Here is an 18,199-nt window from a genome sequence, read left to right on the forward strand (position 1 = left end):
TGATATACATCATTTCTCAGCAATGATTTGACCTGTATATATTGAGCTGTTCCTGGAGTGGCCACGATACCAGTAATGTATGCATGAAATGTGAAAGTTACTCCTTAAACTTTCTTAGTCTACTCTAAAATAGATTATGTAAATGCAGACAAATATTTTTTAGAAATATTCTCTAGGAGAAACTTCACTATACTATAGAAAAACAAAAATAGCAAACTCTGCTGGTGGCTAATATACAGAAAGAAATCATAAATAATTTTTCCCTCAGCAGTATAGTAAGTTTATCAGCTAGTTTATAGATGTGCTGGTATAACCTATTATTATACTTAAAACATTTCTCTAATTTTTTTTAACAGAATACATATTTGGGATCTGGTGATTGTATACTTTTTAGCTTTTAAGAAAGTAAAATGGGGGTACCTGGGTGGCTCAGCCAGTTAAGCCTCCAACTTGTGATTTTGGCTTGGGTCATGATCTCAGGTTCATGAGATGAGCCCCACCTTAGGCTTTGCACTAAGCACCCATCTGTTGAGATTCTCTGCTTCTCCCTCTCCATCAGCCCCTCCCCCTGCTTGCACACTCTCTTTCTCTCTCTCAAATAAATAAATAAAAGAATGCATGGTAAACATTTTCAAGATATGTATACCGACCCTCACTTTCCACTTCCTTAAATATTTTTATTTATTTATTTATTTATTTATTAGAGAGAGAGACTGCATGAGCGTAGGGAGCAGAGGGAAAAGGAGAGAGAGAATCTTAAGCAGACTTCACGCCCAGTGCAGAGCCCAGTACAGGGCTGGATCTTACAACCCTGAGATGATGACTTGAGCCAAAATCAAGAGTCGGTCACTTAACTGAGCCACACAGGTGCCCCTCCTAAAATATTTTTAAAGGCACAAAGGGAAGCTTTAACTTGAAATTAACTCTCTCAATTGCTCTTTCTTTGCAGTCATATAGAATGGCAAAGATGAAAACAAAGCTCAGTTATGTGTAGTAATATATGTGAATTACTGCATAGTATAAGGAAGAATTACAAGAGGTACCCAATTTAGACTTGGAAAACCAAATAATGATTGGGGAAACCAGGAAAGGCCTCTCTGAGGAAGTGACATTTAAACCGAGATAAACGGAAGTTGGTTTAATGAACAAGAATGTGGGAATGGAAGATGTATTCCAAGCAGAAAATTAAGAGTGACACTCTTAAGCATTTTAGAACCAACCAAAGGATGATCTTAATTTTTTTTCTAGTATTTAGAACATTAAGGTTAATGCAGCATTTTGTATCTTTTTCTCTACTTGGCTAAAACAAAAAAGAGAAATAATAGCATAATACTAGGCACATAGCTTCCAACTATTTCCAATAAAAAGTTTCCCTAATACTTTCAAAGATCAGGAAAACATTAATTGGCTGATCTATGGATATAACATTTAGTTTTTTGGAAATAATATTTTTCCTGATTGCAAAGCCAACGTATTTTTACTATGGAAAATTTTGAAAATACAGAAAAACAATGAAGAAAATAAAAATCATTCATTTTCCTGCTAGCCAGAGACAACCACTGAGAGGGTAGTACTGCTGTATTCCACATCTCCACATGTAGCAGCATCTTTGTAAATGAAGATTTATAATTATACATGCAACTTTGTAGTATGTTTTTTCACCTGACAATATCACAGATCTTTTCCAGTGCTATTAAATTTTCCATAACATGATTTTAATAGCTATGTATAAATAATAACTTGGTTACTTACTGTGTTCTGGCCACTGATTTAAGACTTTTAACTTGCATCCGCAGAACAATTCTATAGGGCTATAATCTCTATTTTATAAAGGAAAGAAATTTTAAAACTTGCCCAAGGTCACAAGCTAATAAAGGGTAGAGCTACATAATAGCTTCTCAATACAGTAATTAATTTACATAAAGTCCTATTTTTAGACTTTCAGGTTTTCTGTATAATTTTTGGCTATTTGAAAAAATAGTCATGATTTTGTGGGTTGGCAGTGTAGGTTGGGTTCAGCTGGACCAGCTCATCCCTGTTCCACATGGTGTTGACTGGACTCATATGTCTAAGCCCTTAGCTGGACTGGCTGGACTAGCTGGGCTTGTCTCTCTCCACCTAGACTCTCATTCTTAAGCGGGCTAGCTCAGGTTGTTCTTGTCACAATGGCATTCCAAGAAGCAAGAATGGAAGATGCAAGGCCTCTCAAGGTTTAGACTCAGCACTTGAACAATAGTATATCCATCATATTCCATTGGTCAAAGCAAGTCACAAGGCCAGCCCAGATTCAAAGTGTGGAGTAATAAATCCTACCTCCTGATAAAAGGGGCTACAGAGTATTTGAGGCCATTTGCAGTCTACTATACTCAACACTTAGCTCTCTGAAGGCTTCTACGTGACTAGAATATATAAGTTACCTAACATTGGTAGCTAGAAATGGATATAAGTAATTCCCCTCCCCATAGATGGGCATAGGCCAAGATGCCTGTTACCTTGACTTTAAGAACTGGCCTCATTCTGAGGAGCCTATCCCCATACCATTAGAGTTTGGGAAAAATGTAACCTTCCTATGTGAGTATAATCCCTCATGTATAGGTTGTGAAAGTTTACACCTTTCTGCCCTAAAAGAGCAAAGACATTTGGAACTAGAGAGCTTCAGTAATCAGTACTGGAAAGATGTGCTTATGGTACCCCAACACAACTGTATAAAACAAATGTAAATGTGCTGAGGGTAGTTTGGCAAAGTAGAGCCTGATGGATAGTAGAGCCTGATAGAGCCTTACATTGGATGCATCCGAGAAGTATGTTTTAGAATAAGTGGCTGCACAGTGAAGATAAGAACCAAATGACAGCAACAACCAGAATGAATATAGGGATAATCTACGGGGAATTTTTTTTAAAATGAAAAAAGATGTAACTGCAAGATAAGTGTGCTCATAAATAAAAATGCATGTAGCTTGAATAAATAGGTGAAAGGTGAAACAGATGGGAAGGTTGGATGGGAGGGCTGCCTAAGTGCTGTGAAGGAGCTGTTTGAATAACTGATATGAGGGTGAAAGATAATTGAAAAGGAGAAACGTGATTTAGGGTTGCTCTAACAAGCATAATTTAACTAATGATGGAAAGATTATGAGTATATCCATTTATTACCCAATCAAATGATAATGTTGTAGCCACTCAGACATTACTCTCCAAAATGCTAATGCTGATGTTATTTTTTAATCCAATCATATCTGTTATGTGTACATATTATTTTGGAATTTAAGTATAGAGGTAGGTTTTATGTGAGACTTGTTCTCAGTTGGAGAACATGAGGCGTTCACTTGCAAACGTTGGAATGGAACAGACGTCTTACTTAGCTTTAAATATTTCAAGGGCTAAGATGATAATCATAGCATAAAAAGTATAAATGATGACTTAGAATTATATAATAGATGAAATATTGGTATTTTACCTGAATTACATAGTCTTATCTTGATAAATCAGCAGTTCATCTGGTATTCATTTTATCCTACTACACATCCAAGGAACTCCACTGGGCACAAGATCAATGTGTGATGTCATTATAAACATTTTAATAGAATTTACTCATGATATCACAGGACTCAAAAATCAATTTATTATTTTTACCATTAGTCAAGTTTGTGTGACATAATTCAGAAGAATTTATAATGTTTGATGTTATTCAGAAAGATTTATGAAGAATAGCTACTTACTAGTTTTCATGATGTCATAATCTGATAGTCTTCATGATGTTTTGAGAATACTTTTAAAATATACATTTAACACTGCATTAACTAGTGAGTGTATTCTTAGGTCGGCAAGAATGTCAGTAAAGCAGATGAAAAAAGGTCTATTGCATTAATTAGCATCCTATTGAAATATAAGTTTAATTTTTATATTGTTGGATTCATTTAATGGTTTCTTTATTAGTCCAATTAAAATGTGTATATAAACTACTTCATAAATAAAACTGATGCACTTTACAAATGAAGCATAAAGTCAGTTTGTTAATTTTCTTAGAAGCCCTGTCATACTTTCTACACAGAAATTATCACTCAGAGATTATGAGATCATCAGGGACAGATCTAAAGCAAAAAATCTTTTGTATATTTTGTCATCATTAATACTCATTGGCTTCTATGGGCTTCTTTTAAAAACCTCTCTTTCATTTTAGATGCATGTATTGCTAAAAAATCTTTGTAAGCTACATGGCAAAAATCAGAATATGAAACTATGCTTACTAATTAGAATATGCACCGTCTTCAGGAAATATTTAAGTACCTGCTGCAGGCCAGGCACTACCTGGAGCCAGGAATATAGGAAGGACCTAGAGGGACACATCCCTGCTGTGAGGGAGTTTACATTCCACTGGGAAGAGATAACCCTCAAACAAACAAATAAATAACAAACAAATGGATGAATTAAAGTCTGAGAGATTCCCTATGGTGTATATTGTAGTCTCTTGGAAGATGTGACATCTAATTTGAATTCTGAATGGTCAGAAAAAGCCAATGCAAAGAAGTCAATCAAGCCACTAAATTCAATTCACCAAAAGCCAATTCTCAGACTATTTACATATTGAAAGGAAGTAGGAAAATAAAAATGTTGGCAGATTTGTGGTAATCTCCTGAGAACATCACACACACACACACACACACACACACACACACCACTTTTTGAATTATTATTGCTGCCAGAATTGTTTGTGAAATAAATTTCAATTCTGTCCTAAGTGTCAGACCTATCCCTGATCCTGAGTATTAGTGAGATGGAGGTACCTTTCATATCACGATATATTTTCTGTTTTAACCTGTGTCTATTTGGCTTAAACCAAGCCATATAAACAAGGTCATAACGGAATCTCCAGGGGAGATGAAGGAAAAATGTTGTAGATACGTAGTTTTTTATGTTAAATTAAGAAAAGAGGAGAAACTATTGTTTTTATACTTTAAACTATAAAAATAAATCTTGACTAAATCTTGAATGATGGGTCCATGTAAGTGATAAAGTTATCAGAATCTTAGAGACAAAGAGAAGATTTTCATATTTAATAGAAGAGGACATACATGGGTTTCAAAAGTTTGAACCATGGCCTAAAGTGCTTTCCCAAAACTACACTTTTGTCACTTTAAGAAATTTATCAAGGCTCTTAAAATTATGCAATTCTGTTTTGGGGCACCTGGGTGGCTCAGCTGTTAAGGGTCTACCTTCGGCTCAGGTCATGATCCCAGGGTCCTGGGATCGAGCCCCACATCAGGCTCCCTGCTTGGCTGGAAGCCTACTTCTCCCTTCCCACTCCCTTTGTTTGTGTTCCCTCTCTCACTGTCTCTCTCTGTCAAATAAATAAATAAAATATTTTTTAAAAAATTATGCAATTCTGTTTTAACAAATAATTCTCAGTAAATTAACAAAATGGCTATTGATTTATGTACAGATATATTTGTCTCAGATTTATTTGTAGTTGCAAAAATTCAGGAGAAAATCTATGTTCACAAAAGGGAATTAAATAAATTATAGATATAGATATAGATGTATCCCCAAAAATTCTATCCAGCAATTAGAAGTCATATTTTGGAAAAATATTTAATGCCATAGTAAAATGCTTAGGGTGAAAATAAAGTATAAAGTGGTAATGATTCAGTATTTAAAGGAAAAAGATGCGTTTATAACATGGAAAAAACTTGGAATCAGTGCAACTTTGGAGAGCAGTTTGGCAATATGTGAAAAGTTGAGAATGTGCAGCCCGTACAACCTAACATTAATATGATAAATATACCAATAGGTGAATAGTTCTATACTCATACTATACGATACCATTCAGATGTTAAAAACTAACAAATTGGATCTATATATCTGCAAGAGAGATAGATTTATGTATCTCAACTGAGATAGCTCTCAATGTGTTGAATTTTAAAAAGCAAGTTGCAGAATGATATATATGTGTAATTGTGTTTATATAAAAATTTTAAACACATATAAAAATACCAAATATTGTTTACATATACACATAGGGAATAAACCTATAAATGCATAGCCTGGAAGAATGAGGACCAGAATCATGATGGTGCTTGCCTTTAAGGTAGAAGAGGAGGAAATAGGACTAAAAAAGATGGGGTGGAGGAGGGAAATAGTATTTAACTGTATCTGTAATAGTGCTTTATTTTTAAAAATAAGCAAAACTGACAAAATGCTTACATTGTGAATTTGGAGTGGTGGTTTATTGTTATTATAAATTCTTTTTTAAAATGTGCTTTTAAAACTTTCTAAAAACAGTGATTGAAAGAAAGTACATTCAGGTTTGCAGTGGTTATTCAAGAGTGAGATTTTATTTCACATTTTATTTCAATTTTAATTTTCACCGTCAAACATCTCTGAATTTTCCAAATTCACAAAATGAATGTTGAGAAAATCAGGGCCACTTACAGATAAATAAACAATAACTGTGTGGTTACTGGACCTCTGCTCTGTGAGGAGTCCCTAAGGCCCTTGCAACTGAACTGCTTCTAGAAAACTGAAGTATCAGCAAAAAAACGATGACCCTCCCAGGGCCAAAAGGGAGTAGAGGGCTGGCTGCCTGCATCGTGTGGAGATATAAAATGGCCATGTAGATATGGGAAGGAGACAAGGGCATTAGTCTAAGCCAGTGGGTCTCAAACTTGAGCATGCATCAGAATCACCCGGAGGCTTCTTAAAGAACAGAGTGGCCCCCAGAGTTTCTAATTCATTAAGTCTGGGGCCAGGCCTGTGCATTTGTATTTCTGACAAGTTCTTGGGCATTACTGACAATAATGATGTTTGTCCTAGGACCATGCTTTGAGAACTGCTGGTCTAAGCAAAACCCAGCCATCAGATATTTTTTTCATTACTGAAATATGAGAGAGACATTTGGCAGGAATCAATCCAATGTTATTATCTGGCAGATACACAAATTACTTAATGGAGTGAGCCAGCCTGTCTCATGGAAGTTGGAGTCACATGCAAGAGGCAGGCAAATGAAAGAAAGAAAGAGATAGAGAAAGAGAGAGAGAGAGAGAAAGGAGAGGAAGGAAGAAAGGAAGAGAGGAAGAGGAAGGAAGGAAGGAAGGAAGGAAGGAAGGAAGGAAGGAAGGAAGGAAGGAAGGAAGGAAGGGGAAGGGAAGGAAAAAAGAAAGAAAAAAGAAAACAGGCATCAAATGATCAAAAAGCTCAAAAGTAGGGAGAATGAGAGCCGGTCCAATCTAATGACCACAGACTTTTAAAAATTTTTTATAGGGAAAAGCAAGGCAATAAAATAAGCATGAAAAAGGACTGTCAAAAAACAGGTTCAATAATCAGGGTCTATTACTATTACAAAACTGGGAGTCCAGGGTAGCACAAAATTCATGTCTGTTTCCCAACTTCCACTAGTACTGGGAACTCCACTAAGGCAGGACTGACCCTTCTTTGCTTTCTCCATCCTTTCTCATCCTTCCTCCCTCCTTTCTTTATATTCTTCCACACTGAACAGCTCTTTAGTGGCAAACATTACCCTGGGCTATGGATAAAGAGGTGCCCCCCATCTTCGTACTCCAGCCACAGCATAGCACCCTGTACCTAGTAACCGCTGACTGTCAAATGAAATGCAAAGAAACACATACATGATCACCAAGGGTCATGGTTAAAGGTGCAGTGAATGGGAGACAAGTGGGTCATTTCTGTGAGAAGCATACATGCGATGGAGTGACCCCCAGCAATGTTAAGTTAGCAGCTTGAGACACCATTGGGAATGATACAAACTGGGTACTTTTCTTTATACCCCACATTTTTCCCAATGAATTTTTGCTACTTTTCCCATTGCTTGTTGATGTTTACAACACCGATGCACATGGTTTGTGACTTTCAGCTAAATGAGTATATGCTTTGATACGTCTCAGAGCCCAGGCTGCAAATAGAGCGTATGCCTGAATACATGATGCCTTTTAGTATAAGGCATTCTCCTGTCTTCTCAATAAAGACAGCCCCAAAAGTGTTTGGGGCTAACTTAAATTGTAGGATTTTAGGAATGTAGATAAAATAATTATGTGTCTATTTACACTGTTTAATTTGTTAAGTCATGCATACATATTTTGAACATCTAAAATACAAATCTTTCATTTAAACTTTTTGGAACAATTTAATATGTTTATATGAATCTTAAGTCCTTTAACACAGTTTTCCAGAGCATATCATCTTCACCTTTAGTTAAATTGTTTGAATACAGCTTTTTTTGAATCTGTGGATGATGCTGTCACTGGACATTTTTAGTTCAAGCCACATGTCCCACTCATATAACACTAGAATGATTTTGTTCATTCATCCTTCAGTATAGTTTCATGAGTTCCACGATGTAATTACATACTACATATTAAATTGATTATGGAAAGGCTTGTATACCACCAGAAATAATGCTAACAACTGTTATATCACATTCTCTGTTAGAATTAAGTACTAAATGTTTTTAAAATTTTACTTGCCATCTTTTTTTACTTAACAATTCCATTAAGATGACCTCTTTCAAGCTTTCCACAATAGCACTGATTGCCATTGTCTCAAGCCAGTATATTTTGCCCAAGCAACACCTTGTGACTTAATAAAGGAATTAAGAGAGTACCCCATAATAGACAGGAATTTGTAAATCTTAACTATAAAGCAACTCCCACTCTTATATTCAAGAACAGTGGGAGGAAATCTTTTGTACTTGAAAATGTACTGTATATTTTCTTTTAATTTTTTCTTTAAAAAAACACCAATATGTGTTTTAGGCCAATATGATGATTAGAAAAGAAAAGTAAATCATAAGGGTATATACAATTAAAGTCACAAAATGTAATTGGATTAGTATAAAACTTTCCAATTGTCAGAACATAAGAGGTGATAGATACATTTTTATTGTAAGAANCAATTAAAGTCACAAAATGTAATTGGATTAGTATAAAACTTTCCAATTGTCAGAACATAAGAGGTGATAGATGCATTTTTATTGTAAGAAAGAGGTTGTGTGTGTGTGTGAAATGCCACTATTATGCATCTATCTCTAATAATTAGAAAGTCACATGTGGTGAAGAGAAGCAAATTGGTTAATTAGAGTAAGTGGATCAAGTTGGAAGAAGAAAACAAGACAAATTTGACATGTGATTTTGATGGCAGAGAACATCAAAGCAGTTTGGTGCACTTAGCAGTTTATTCTATTTTTAAAAGTGTGCAGCTTCTCAGTTTTTCAATATTAAATATAAGGTTTACACATTTACATATGTTTCAGGCTACATTATTGGAATTTTGAAGACATGAAAACATCAGATGAACCAACCTGCAACATCTTGGATTCAGATTGGAAGATGAAGAGAAAGTTTAAAGAATGTGGCCTCTAAAGGCGGGTAGTACCTGGAAATATTAACCGACTCACACTGTAAAAATGAGACCGGTCTCTAGACAATAGAGGTTATTTTAGTCTGACATCAAGGTTCAAGATAAAATGTTGAACTAAAAACTTTACACTCCTCCCCTCCCCCAATTCAGGCAGGTACCAGCATTGGTGAATATGATTTTCCTTAGTCAGAAGCACTCATTTTTACCCATGTAGACCATCCTTAGGAATTAAATATTGTTATTTAATGTAGATTATAATGGGAAACTGATTTTTTCCACAATGGCAGATTTCAAGGACTTGGTTCCAAACTGAGCCGAAGCTTCCCAATGCATTTTGTACAGTCTGGGAAAAACTGTGCTGCATTGGCCATTTTTGAAGGCCATCATGCCCTGTAATATAAGGATATCATCTTATTGCTGATATCTTTGGAGCGTCCCAAGCAGACACAGAAAATGAATGGAGGCAAGGACTGTGACGGAGGGGACAAAGATGGAGGTCTTCCAGCTATACAGGTTCCTGTGGGTTGGCAACGTCGTGTGGATCAAAATGGAGTGCTTTATGTCAGGTGAGCTGCCTTAATACCTGTGTCACCTCTAAGTGTGCAATCCCAAAATTAAGGAGGTAGAGTCTGTTCCTTTGAGGGAGCAACATACCATCACTGACAGCACCTCACATAAATTTGAATAAATTACCTCCCTCCTCAAAATATTCGAGTGTTTTATTCTGTACTGTTTTGCAATGTAAATTGCCTTAGGTTACAAGAGAGAATTTTTATGCCTTACTTGTGTTTATATAAGGTGTCATTCTGCTTATCTCTGTACAAGGATAAAGAAAAATATGAAGATTTCTAAAAGAAACATATAAGCATCATTACCAGATTCACAGGAAAATGTAAAATACTGGAAATTGACCCGATATCTCTTGACAATATTATCCTATCCTTCTAGTGTTTCAGTCGGCTTTTCTGATGTAAGGTTGAGTGTTTTTATCTAGAGACAGTTTCAGTTATGAGTCTTCTTAATTCCTAATAGTAATTAAAAATAATTTCCCTATTTTTTTCTGTGCAATTTTTAAGCAATATCATTGCATATAATAGTAAAAAAAAAAAGAAAAAGTCATAATGGAGATGGCTCTTCATCTCACAAGTAAAAATCATACAAATAAAATGCNATGAGTCTTCTTAATTCCTAATAGTAATTAAAAATAATTTCCCTATTTTTTTCTGTGCAATTTTTAAGCAATGTCATTGCATATAATAGTAAAAAAAAAGAAAAAGTCATAATGGAGATGGCTCTTCATCTCACAAGTAAAAATCATACAAATAAAATGCAAATGCCTGCTCTTTTTAATTTTGGGGACATATATACTGTGGCCAACAGTTGAATGGAATAACTGAACTGTTGACAAGTTTCAGGGGTTTTCTTAACTGACATATAATATTGTATTAGTTTTATTAGTACAACCTAGTGATTCAATATTTGTATACATTATGAAATGGTCACCTCAAAAAGTCTAGTTACCATCTATCATCATACAAATTATTACATAATTACTGACTATTCCCTGTGCTGTCCATTACATTGCTGTGTCTTATTTATTTTATAACTGGAAGATTGTACCTCTTAATCACTTTCGTGTATTTTGTCCATCCCACCACCCATTCCTCTATCAACCACCAGTTTGTTTTCTATATCTGTGAGTCTGTTTCTGTTTATTGTTTATTCATTTGTTTTGTTCCTTAGATTCCATATATAAGTCAGGTCATACAGTATTTGTCTTTCTCTGACATATTTCGCTTAGCATACTGCCCTCTACATTCATCCCTGTTGTCACACATGGCAAGATCTCATCCTTTTTTATAACTGAAGAATATTCCAGTGTGTTTGTGTGTGTGTCTGTGTGTGTGTGTACCACATTTCCTTTGTGCATTCATCTATCTATGAACATCTAGTGTGCTTCCATATCTTGACTATTGCAAATAATGCTGTGATGAACATAGAAGTACAAATGTCTTTTAGAATTATTGTTTTCATCTTCTTTGGTTAAATACCTAGAATTGGAATTACTGGATCATATGATATTTCCATTTTTAATTTTTTTGAGGAAGCTCCATACTGTTTTCCAAACTTGCTGCTCCAATTTACATTCATACCAACAGTGCACAGGGTTCCTTTTTCTCCACATCCTGACCAATACTTGTTATTTCTTACCTTTTTAATGATAGCCATTTTGACATCTGTGAAGGGATATCTCACTGTGGCTTTGGTTTGCATTACCCTGATGATTAGTGATGTTGAACATTTTTTCATGTGCCCGTTGGCCATCTCTATGTCTTCTTTGGAAAAATGCCCATTCAGGTCATCTATATGTTTTTTAATCTGATTATTTGGTTTTTTGATATTAAGTTGTATGAGTTCTTTATATGATTTGGATGTTAACCCCTTATTGGATATACCTTTGGTGAATATCTTCTCTTATTCAGTAAGTTGCCTTTTTGTTTGTTGATGGTTTACTTCAGTGTATAAAAAGCTTTTTAGTTCAATATAGTCCCATTTGTTTATTTTTATTTTTGCTGTCCTTGTCTATGGTGATAGATCCAAAAAAATATTTCCNTTCAGTGTATAAAAAGCTTTTTAGTTCAATATAGTCCCATTTGTTTATTTTTATTTTTGCTGTCCTTGTCTAAGGTGATAGATCCAAAAAAAAATATTTCTAAGACTGATGTCAAAGAGCTTACTGCTTATGTTTTCTTTTAAGAGTTTTATGGTTTCAGGTCTTACATTCAAGTCTTTGATTTTGAGCTTATTTTTCTATATGGTTCCAAAAAGTAGTCCAGTTTCACTGTTTTGCATGTAGCTGTCCAGTTTTCCTAGCAACACTTATTGAAGGGATTGTCTTTTCCCCCATTGTACCCTCTTGACTCCTTTGTTGTAGATTAATTGATCATATAACCATAGGTTTATTTCTGGGCTCTCTATTCTGTTCCACTGACCTGTGTGTCTGTTTTTGTGCTAGTGGTAGTACCATATTGTTTTGATTACAATAGTTTTGTAGTATAGTTTGAAATGGGGATTGTGATTAGCTCCAGCTTTGTTCTTCTTTCACAAGATTGATTAGGCTATTCAGGGTCTTTTCTCCTTTTTCATTTGTTATTTTGTTCATGTGGGTCCTCTCTCTTTTTTTCTTGATGAGTCTAGATAAATGTTTATCAATTTTGTTTATCTTTCAAAGAACCAGGTCTTAGTTTCATTGATCTTTTCTTTTTTTCTTTTTTAATTTTCAGTCTGTATTTCATTTATTTCTGCTCTAATGTTTCTTTCCTTTTTCTACTAACTTTGGGTTTTACTTGTTCTTTTTCTAGTTCCTTTAGGTGTAGGATTAAGTTATTTATTTGAGATTTTTCTTGTTTCTTGAAGCAGGCCTGTATCACTATAAACGTCCCTCTTAACATTGCTTTTCTGCATCCCATAGATTTTAGAATGTTGTGTTTATTTGTCTCAAAATATTTTTGATTTCTTTTTTATTTCTTCCTTCACCATTGGTTGTTCAGTAGCATGATGCTTAGTCTCCACGTGTTTGTGTTTTTTCAATTTGTCTTCTTGTAATTGATTTTACATTTATTTTATACTGTTGTGTTTGGAAGATGCTTGATATGATTTCAATCCCTTAAATTTATTGAGACTCATTCTGCACCCTGACATCATGCTCCATGTGCACTTGAGATGGAATGTTCTGTATATATCTAATAAGTCCATCTGGTCTAGTGGGTCATTTAAGGCCAACGTTTCCTTACTGATTTTCTGTCTGGATGATCTATCCATTGATGTAAGTGGGTGTTAAAGTCCCCTACCATTATAGTATTGCTCTCAGTTTTTCCCTTTGTGTCTCTAAGTATTTGCTTTATGTATTTAGGTACTACTGTGTTGGGTACATAAATATTTTCAAATGTTATATCTTCTTGTTGAATTGATCCCTTTGCCATTTTGTAATTTCCTTTTTTATCTCTTGTTACAGCCTTTGTTATACAGTCTATTTTGTTTGGTATAAGTATCTCTGCCCCAGCTTTGTTTTTGTTTCTGTTTGCATAGAATATCTTTTTTCATCTCTTCAGTTTCAGTCTGTGTGTCTTTAGAGCTGAAGTGGGTCTTTTATAGGCAGCATACAGATGGGTCTTATTTCTGGTTTTTGTTTTGTTTTTTAATCCTTTCAGCCACCCTGTGTCTTTTAATTGGAACATTTAGTCCATTTATACTTAAAGTAATTATTGGTGTGTACTTATTGCCATTTTGTTGCTTTCTGGTTGTTTTTGTAGTTCTTCTCTGTTCCTTTCGTCTCTTGCTCCCTTCCTTTGTGATTTGATGATGTACTTTAGTTTTATGTTTGGATTCCTTTTCCTTTATTTGTGTATCTATCTCAGGTTTTTGGCTTTTGGTTACCATGAGGTTCATATATAACAACCTATACATATAGCAATCTATTTTAAGTTGGTGGTCACCTAAGTTTGAAAGCATTTTAAAAGCACTACTTTTTGCTCTCCCTCTGCCCACGTTTTATGTTTTTGACATTATGTTTTACATCTTTTTATTTTGTGTATCCTTCAATTAATTATTGCAGGTATCATTGATTTTACTACTTTTGTCTTTTAACCTTCATACTAGCATGTAAGTGGTTGATCCACTACCTTTCCTCTATATTTGCCTTTACCAGTGAGATTTTTTTTCTTTCATATATTTTCTTATTTCTAGTCATGGCCTTTTCTTTTCCACTTAAAGCAGTCCCTTTAATATTTCTTGTAAAGTCAATTTAGTTGTTTTAAACTCCTTTATCTTTTGCTTGTCTGGGAATCTCTTTATCTCCCCGTCAGTTCCCCTTCAAATGATTGATAGCTTTGCCAGGTAAAGTACCCTTGGTTGTAAGCTTTTTCCTTTCAGCACTTTGAATTTATCATGCCACTGTCTTCTGGCCTGCAAAGTTCTGCTGAAAAATCAACTGATAGTCTTATGGGAATTCCCTTATATGTAACTAATTGCTTTTCTCTGGCTTTTTTTTTTTTTAGGGATTCTCTCTTTATCTTTAATTTTTAACATTTAATTATAATGTGTTTTGGTGTATAGATCTGTAGGTTCATCTTGTTTCGGACTCTCTGTGCTTCCTGAACCTAGATATCTCTTTCCTTCCCCAGGTCAGGGATATTTTCAACTATTCTTTTTTCAAATAAGTTTTCCAATGCTTTCTCTCTTTCTTCTACATATGTGACCCCTAAATATAATGTGAATGTTAGTATGCTTGATGTTGTTTCAGGGATTTCTTAAACTGTCCTCATTTCTTTAAATAATTTTTTTCTCTTTTGTCATTCAGTTTAGGCTTTTTCCATTACCCTATCTTCCAGATTGCTGATCCATTTTTCTGTGTCATCTAATCTGCTGTTTATTCCCTCTAGTGTATTTTTCAATTCTGTTATGGTATTCTTCAGCTCTGATTGGTACTTTTATTTTCTCTCTCTTTGTTGAAATTCTGTGTTGTTCGTTCATTTTTCTCTCGGGTTCAGTAAACATGTTTATGACCATAACTTTGACCTGTGTATCAGAAAGATTGTTTATCTCTTTGTTTGTTCTTTTTTTGAGGTTTTGTCTTGTTCTTTTGAACATAGTCCTCTGCTTCCTCACTTTGCCTACCTCTCTGTGTTTGTTTCTATGTGTTAGGCAGTTCAGCTACTTTTCCTGGTCTTGAAGGAGTGGTCTTATATAAGAGATGTCCTATGGGGCCCAGAAATGCAATCCTCCTTCACCACCAGAGTCAGCTGCTACAGGGGTATCCCTTGTGTGGGCATTGTGTACCCTCCTATTGTGGTGGGGCCACAGTTATTGTGGGTGTACTGCTAGCTGGCTGTGTGGCAGGAAGGTAACTGCTACAGGCATGCTGGTGGGCAAGATTAGTGTCCTGTTAGCTTCAAGGCCTGGCGGAGGTGCAAGGTTGTGTAGAGCTCTCAGCAAGGCACACCCCTTTGTGTTAGTGGTCTAGTAGGAGGATTCCAAAATGATGCCCACCAGTGCCCAGATCAGCATGGCAGAATGAGGTAGCAGAATGACTGTCACCAGTGTCTTAGTCCTTGGGGAGAGGCCCTGCTGCCTCCTGCTTCTCCAGCAAGCTCCCCCAGATTGGTTAAGTGGGTATCCTTCCCTGTGGCCTATGCACTTTTCAATCTAGTGTTTTTGCTCTGGTTTCTGGGTCAAGTGAGCCTATGCATGAGCCGTTTGAGAGCACTCCCCCCCCCCATAATTATGTAGTTTTTCTGGACATATTCTCTATTGGTTTTCAAAGCCAGCTATTTTGGGGGCTTGTTCCTCCTGTGCAAAATCTAAGGGTTGGGTTGCCTGATGTGGAATTTAAATCTCTTGTTTTTTACAGAAGAGTTCCATACCTTTGAGATCCTTCCTGACTGTGGGACTTCATGCCTGGGGTGTGGTTTTTTTTCCTTATTGAGACTGTATCTCTGCCTATTCCACCCATCTCAGTGCTGCCCCTTGTTGTGGAGGCCCTCTGATCATCTAGTTTCTAGGTCTTTAAGGGGGCAATATTCCATATGTAGTTGTAGATTTATTATGTCCATGGGAGGAGTTGAGCTCAGAAATTTCCTACACTATCATCTTGAACCCTTAACCAAGTTTTAGTCTTATTATTAAACAAATGGCACCTAAGTTACCTATTTTGTAGTTTATCAGGAAGTATATGAAAGGTTATGATAACATAAATCTTTCCCTGTAATGTAGTAAAAAAAAAAAACAAAACTATCAGAAGCAGACTTAGGACTTTTTAAAAGATACCACATTGTATTATTACATTAATGCTGTTTCTTTCAGTGTGGTTATTTGTATCCCAGCCTCAGTGGAATTCTCTATTTGTACAAAGATGTATATATATAAATGAGATATTTTCTATTATATAAATACAATGTATTTCATACCTTAACAACTCAAAAGTCAGTTCAGATTCTATCTCAGGTTTGTTTGCTTTGTGTAAGTTGTTTCTTGAAGTAAGCTCAATTACCTATTGAAATTGTTTTGCACATAAGTATTTTATTTCTGTAATAATAAAGATGTGCTCTATATTAATTGGAGTGAAGGGAAAAGAAAGTAGGGAATGTGGAGCTTATCCCACAGTAGATAAGATGGACGAGGACACATAACTTTTTCAAAGTGTTCCCATTGCCAATGCTGGTGTTAAAAAACTGCTAAAAATACTTTGTTATAATATAGCAAGATATTGGTGTTACTGTTTATATTTATGGTTATCCTAGCCTGTAAGGAGCAAATATATATTCAGCTTAGAGACAATGACTCTAAAATCTTAATAATTTAATTTTTTTTACTTCATCTTCATCCACAAGAAAGTTATATCAGCTTTTCAGATTGTTGAGACCTAAGTTAAACCAAGTTAAGTCTAAGAATCTGTCATCTTGTTCACTCATGATTTTCCAAGTGTAAGTAGACTTCATTATCTATTACTGTGAGTTCTCCAAATCCAGATCTATACACTAAGAATTATTTTGGAAACAAACTTTGCTGGGTAAGGTTAAGTACCATCAAATAAATTAAGTCAGCATGGTTTTTATTTGTTTGTATATATAACCGGTTAAATTACTACTTAAACATATATAAAAGGCTAGCCCTCCTTCTGTAGCTCCCTTCTCACTGTGCAGTTTGCTTGTAATTTTTAGGTTAGTCTCCAGCTGCTCCTGCCTCAGGGTGGCATTGAGGCTGCACATTAAATTTCCCACCTGCTTCCAATCTTTTGAGCTTTATCTGTGCCATAAGACTTGTAACTATTTTTTACATTAATTATTACTCCCAAACGTTAATTAAAGAGCTACAACTGAAGGAAAGAACTCAACTGACTGATTGAGAGGAAATGTTTTTAAAGTGTCTAGAGTAGAGTACTCTAATAGAATTCAGGGATTTTTGTCTTCAGGTTTAATTTTACAGTTAAATTACTCTAGGATTCAGTCCATATGCTTTCTTTAACTATAAAATGCTAGGCAGTTTCTTTTCACAAAATTCATGAATTCTTCTTATGACAACTGATTGGTAATCATGTTTTATCAAAATTATCAGACCTTTAAAATCGTCTGGTTGCCCCTACCACTGGGGTGAAATGCAAGTCTGTAATATGGGAATTATTTTTTACATATCATCTGAAAAAAATTGTTAGTCTAAACAAATGAATGAGTCAACAATGTTGAGGATTTTAATTGAGATTTTCTACATTCATAAGTCCCTTATATGATTGTCCATAAATATGAATTGCCTTTCAAAGCCAGTTTATTTATAGATCTAAAATGATTACCTATGTTTTTTTACAGGCAGTCTGTCCCCAGTAGAGTAATGCTTTGTATACAAAATGGAGAGTATTGTTTCTGGATAAATTTAATCAGAAGGCTAAGGTGAAGGTTTTAGTAAATAGTCATAAATAAAAGATATTCTTGAATGAAAAATATATAACAATTTTCAAAGCATAATATGCATTTAAGTTGTAAAATCAATGTATTAATAGTAAAAGTCCTAAGGTGCAGATAGCCCATTTTAAACTAACTCTCATTGTAAATAAAAATCAAAGACTTAACCTGTCATCTGAATTAGTACCTAATCTGTAGACTTAAACTTGATCAGTATTCATGTATCATACTGACGTTTTGAACCACAGAGTAGTAACATTGAGAACACCACTCCAATTACCAACCAGAAGACCTGCAAGGCACCTTTCTGCCTGTAAAACCCTATTTTCTTAAGGCGCTCCCCATCCTTCGTCAGTTCTGCATGGCTCCTCTTTCCTTGC

General features: G+C 35.0%; 1 protein-coding gene across 7 annotated transcripts in view; it reads left to right on the forward strand.

Annotated features, from left to right (window-relative positions):
* The window catches only part of MBD5 (methyl-CpG binding domain protein 5), a 448,730-nt gene that overhangs the window by 377,837 nt on the left and 52,694 nt on the right, over positions 1-18,199 (forward strand). For all 7 annotated transcript variants that reach the window (XM_034654544.1, XM_034654540.1, XM_034654547.1 and 4 more), the window contains one exon: positions 9,260-9,932. In XM_034654544.1, coding sequence (XP_034510435.1) covers positions 9,820-9,932 — 113 coding nt within the window. In that variant the 5' untranslated portion in view covers positions 9,260-9,819. The remainder of the gene's footprint in view (positions 1-9,259; positions 9,933-18,199) is intronic.

Source organism: Ailuropoda melanoleuca, chromosome 2, assembly GCF_002007445.2.
Source record: "Ailuropoda melanoleuca isolate Jingjing chromosome 2, ASM200744v2, whole genome shotgun sequence".
Lineage (NCBI taxonomy): Eukaryota > Metazoa > Chordata > Mammalia > Carnivora > Ursidae > Ailuropoda > Ailuropoda melanoleuca.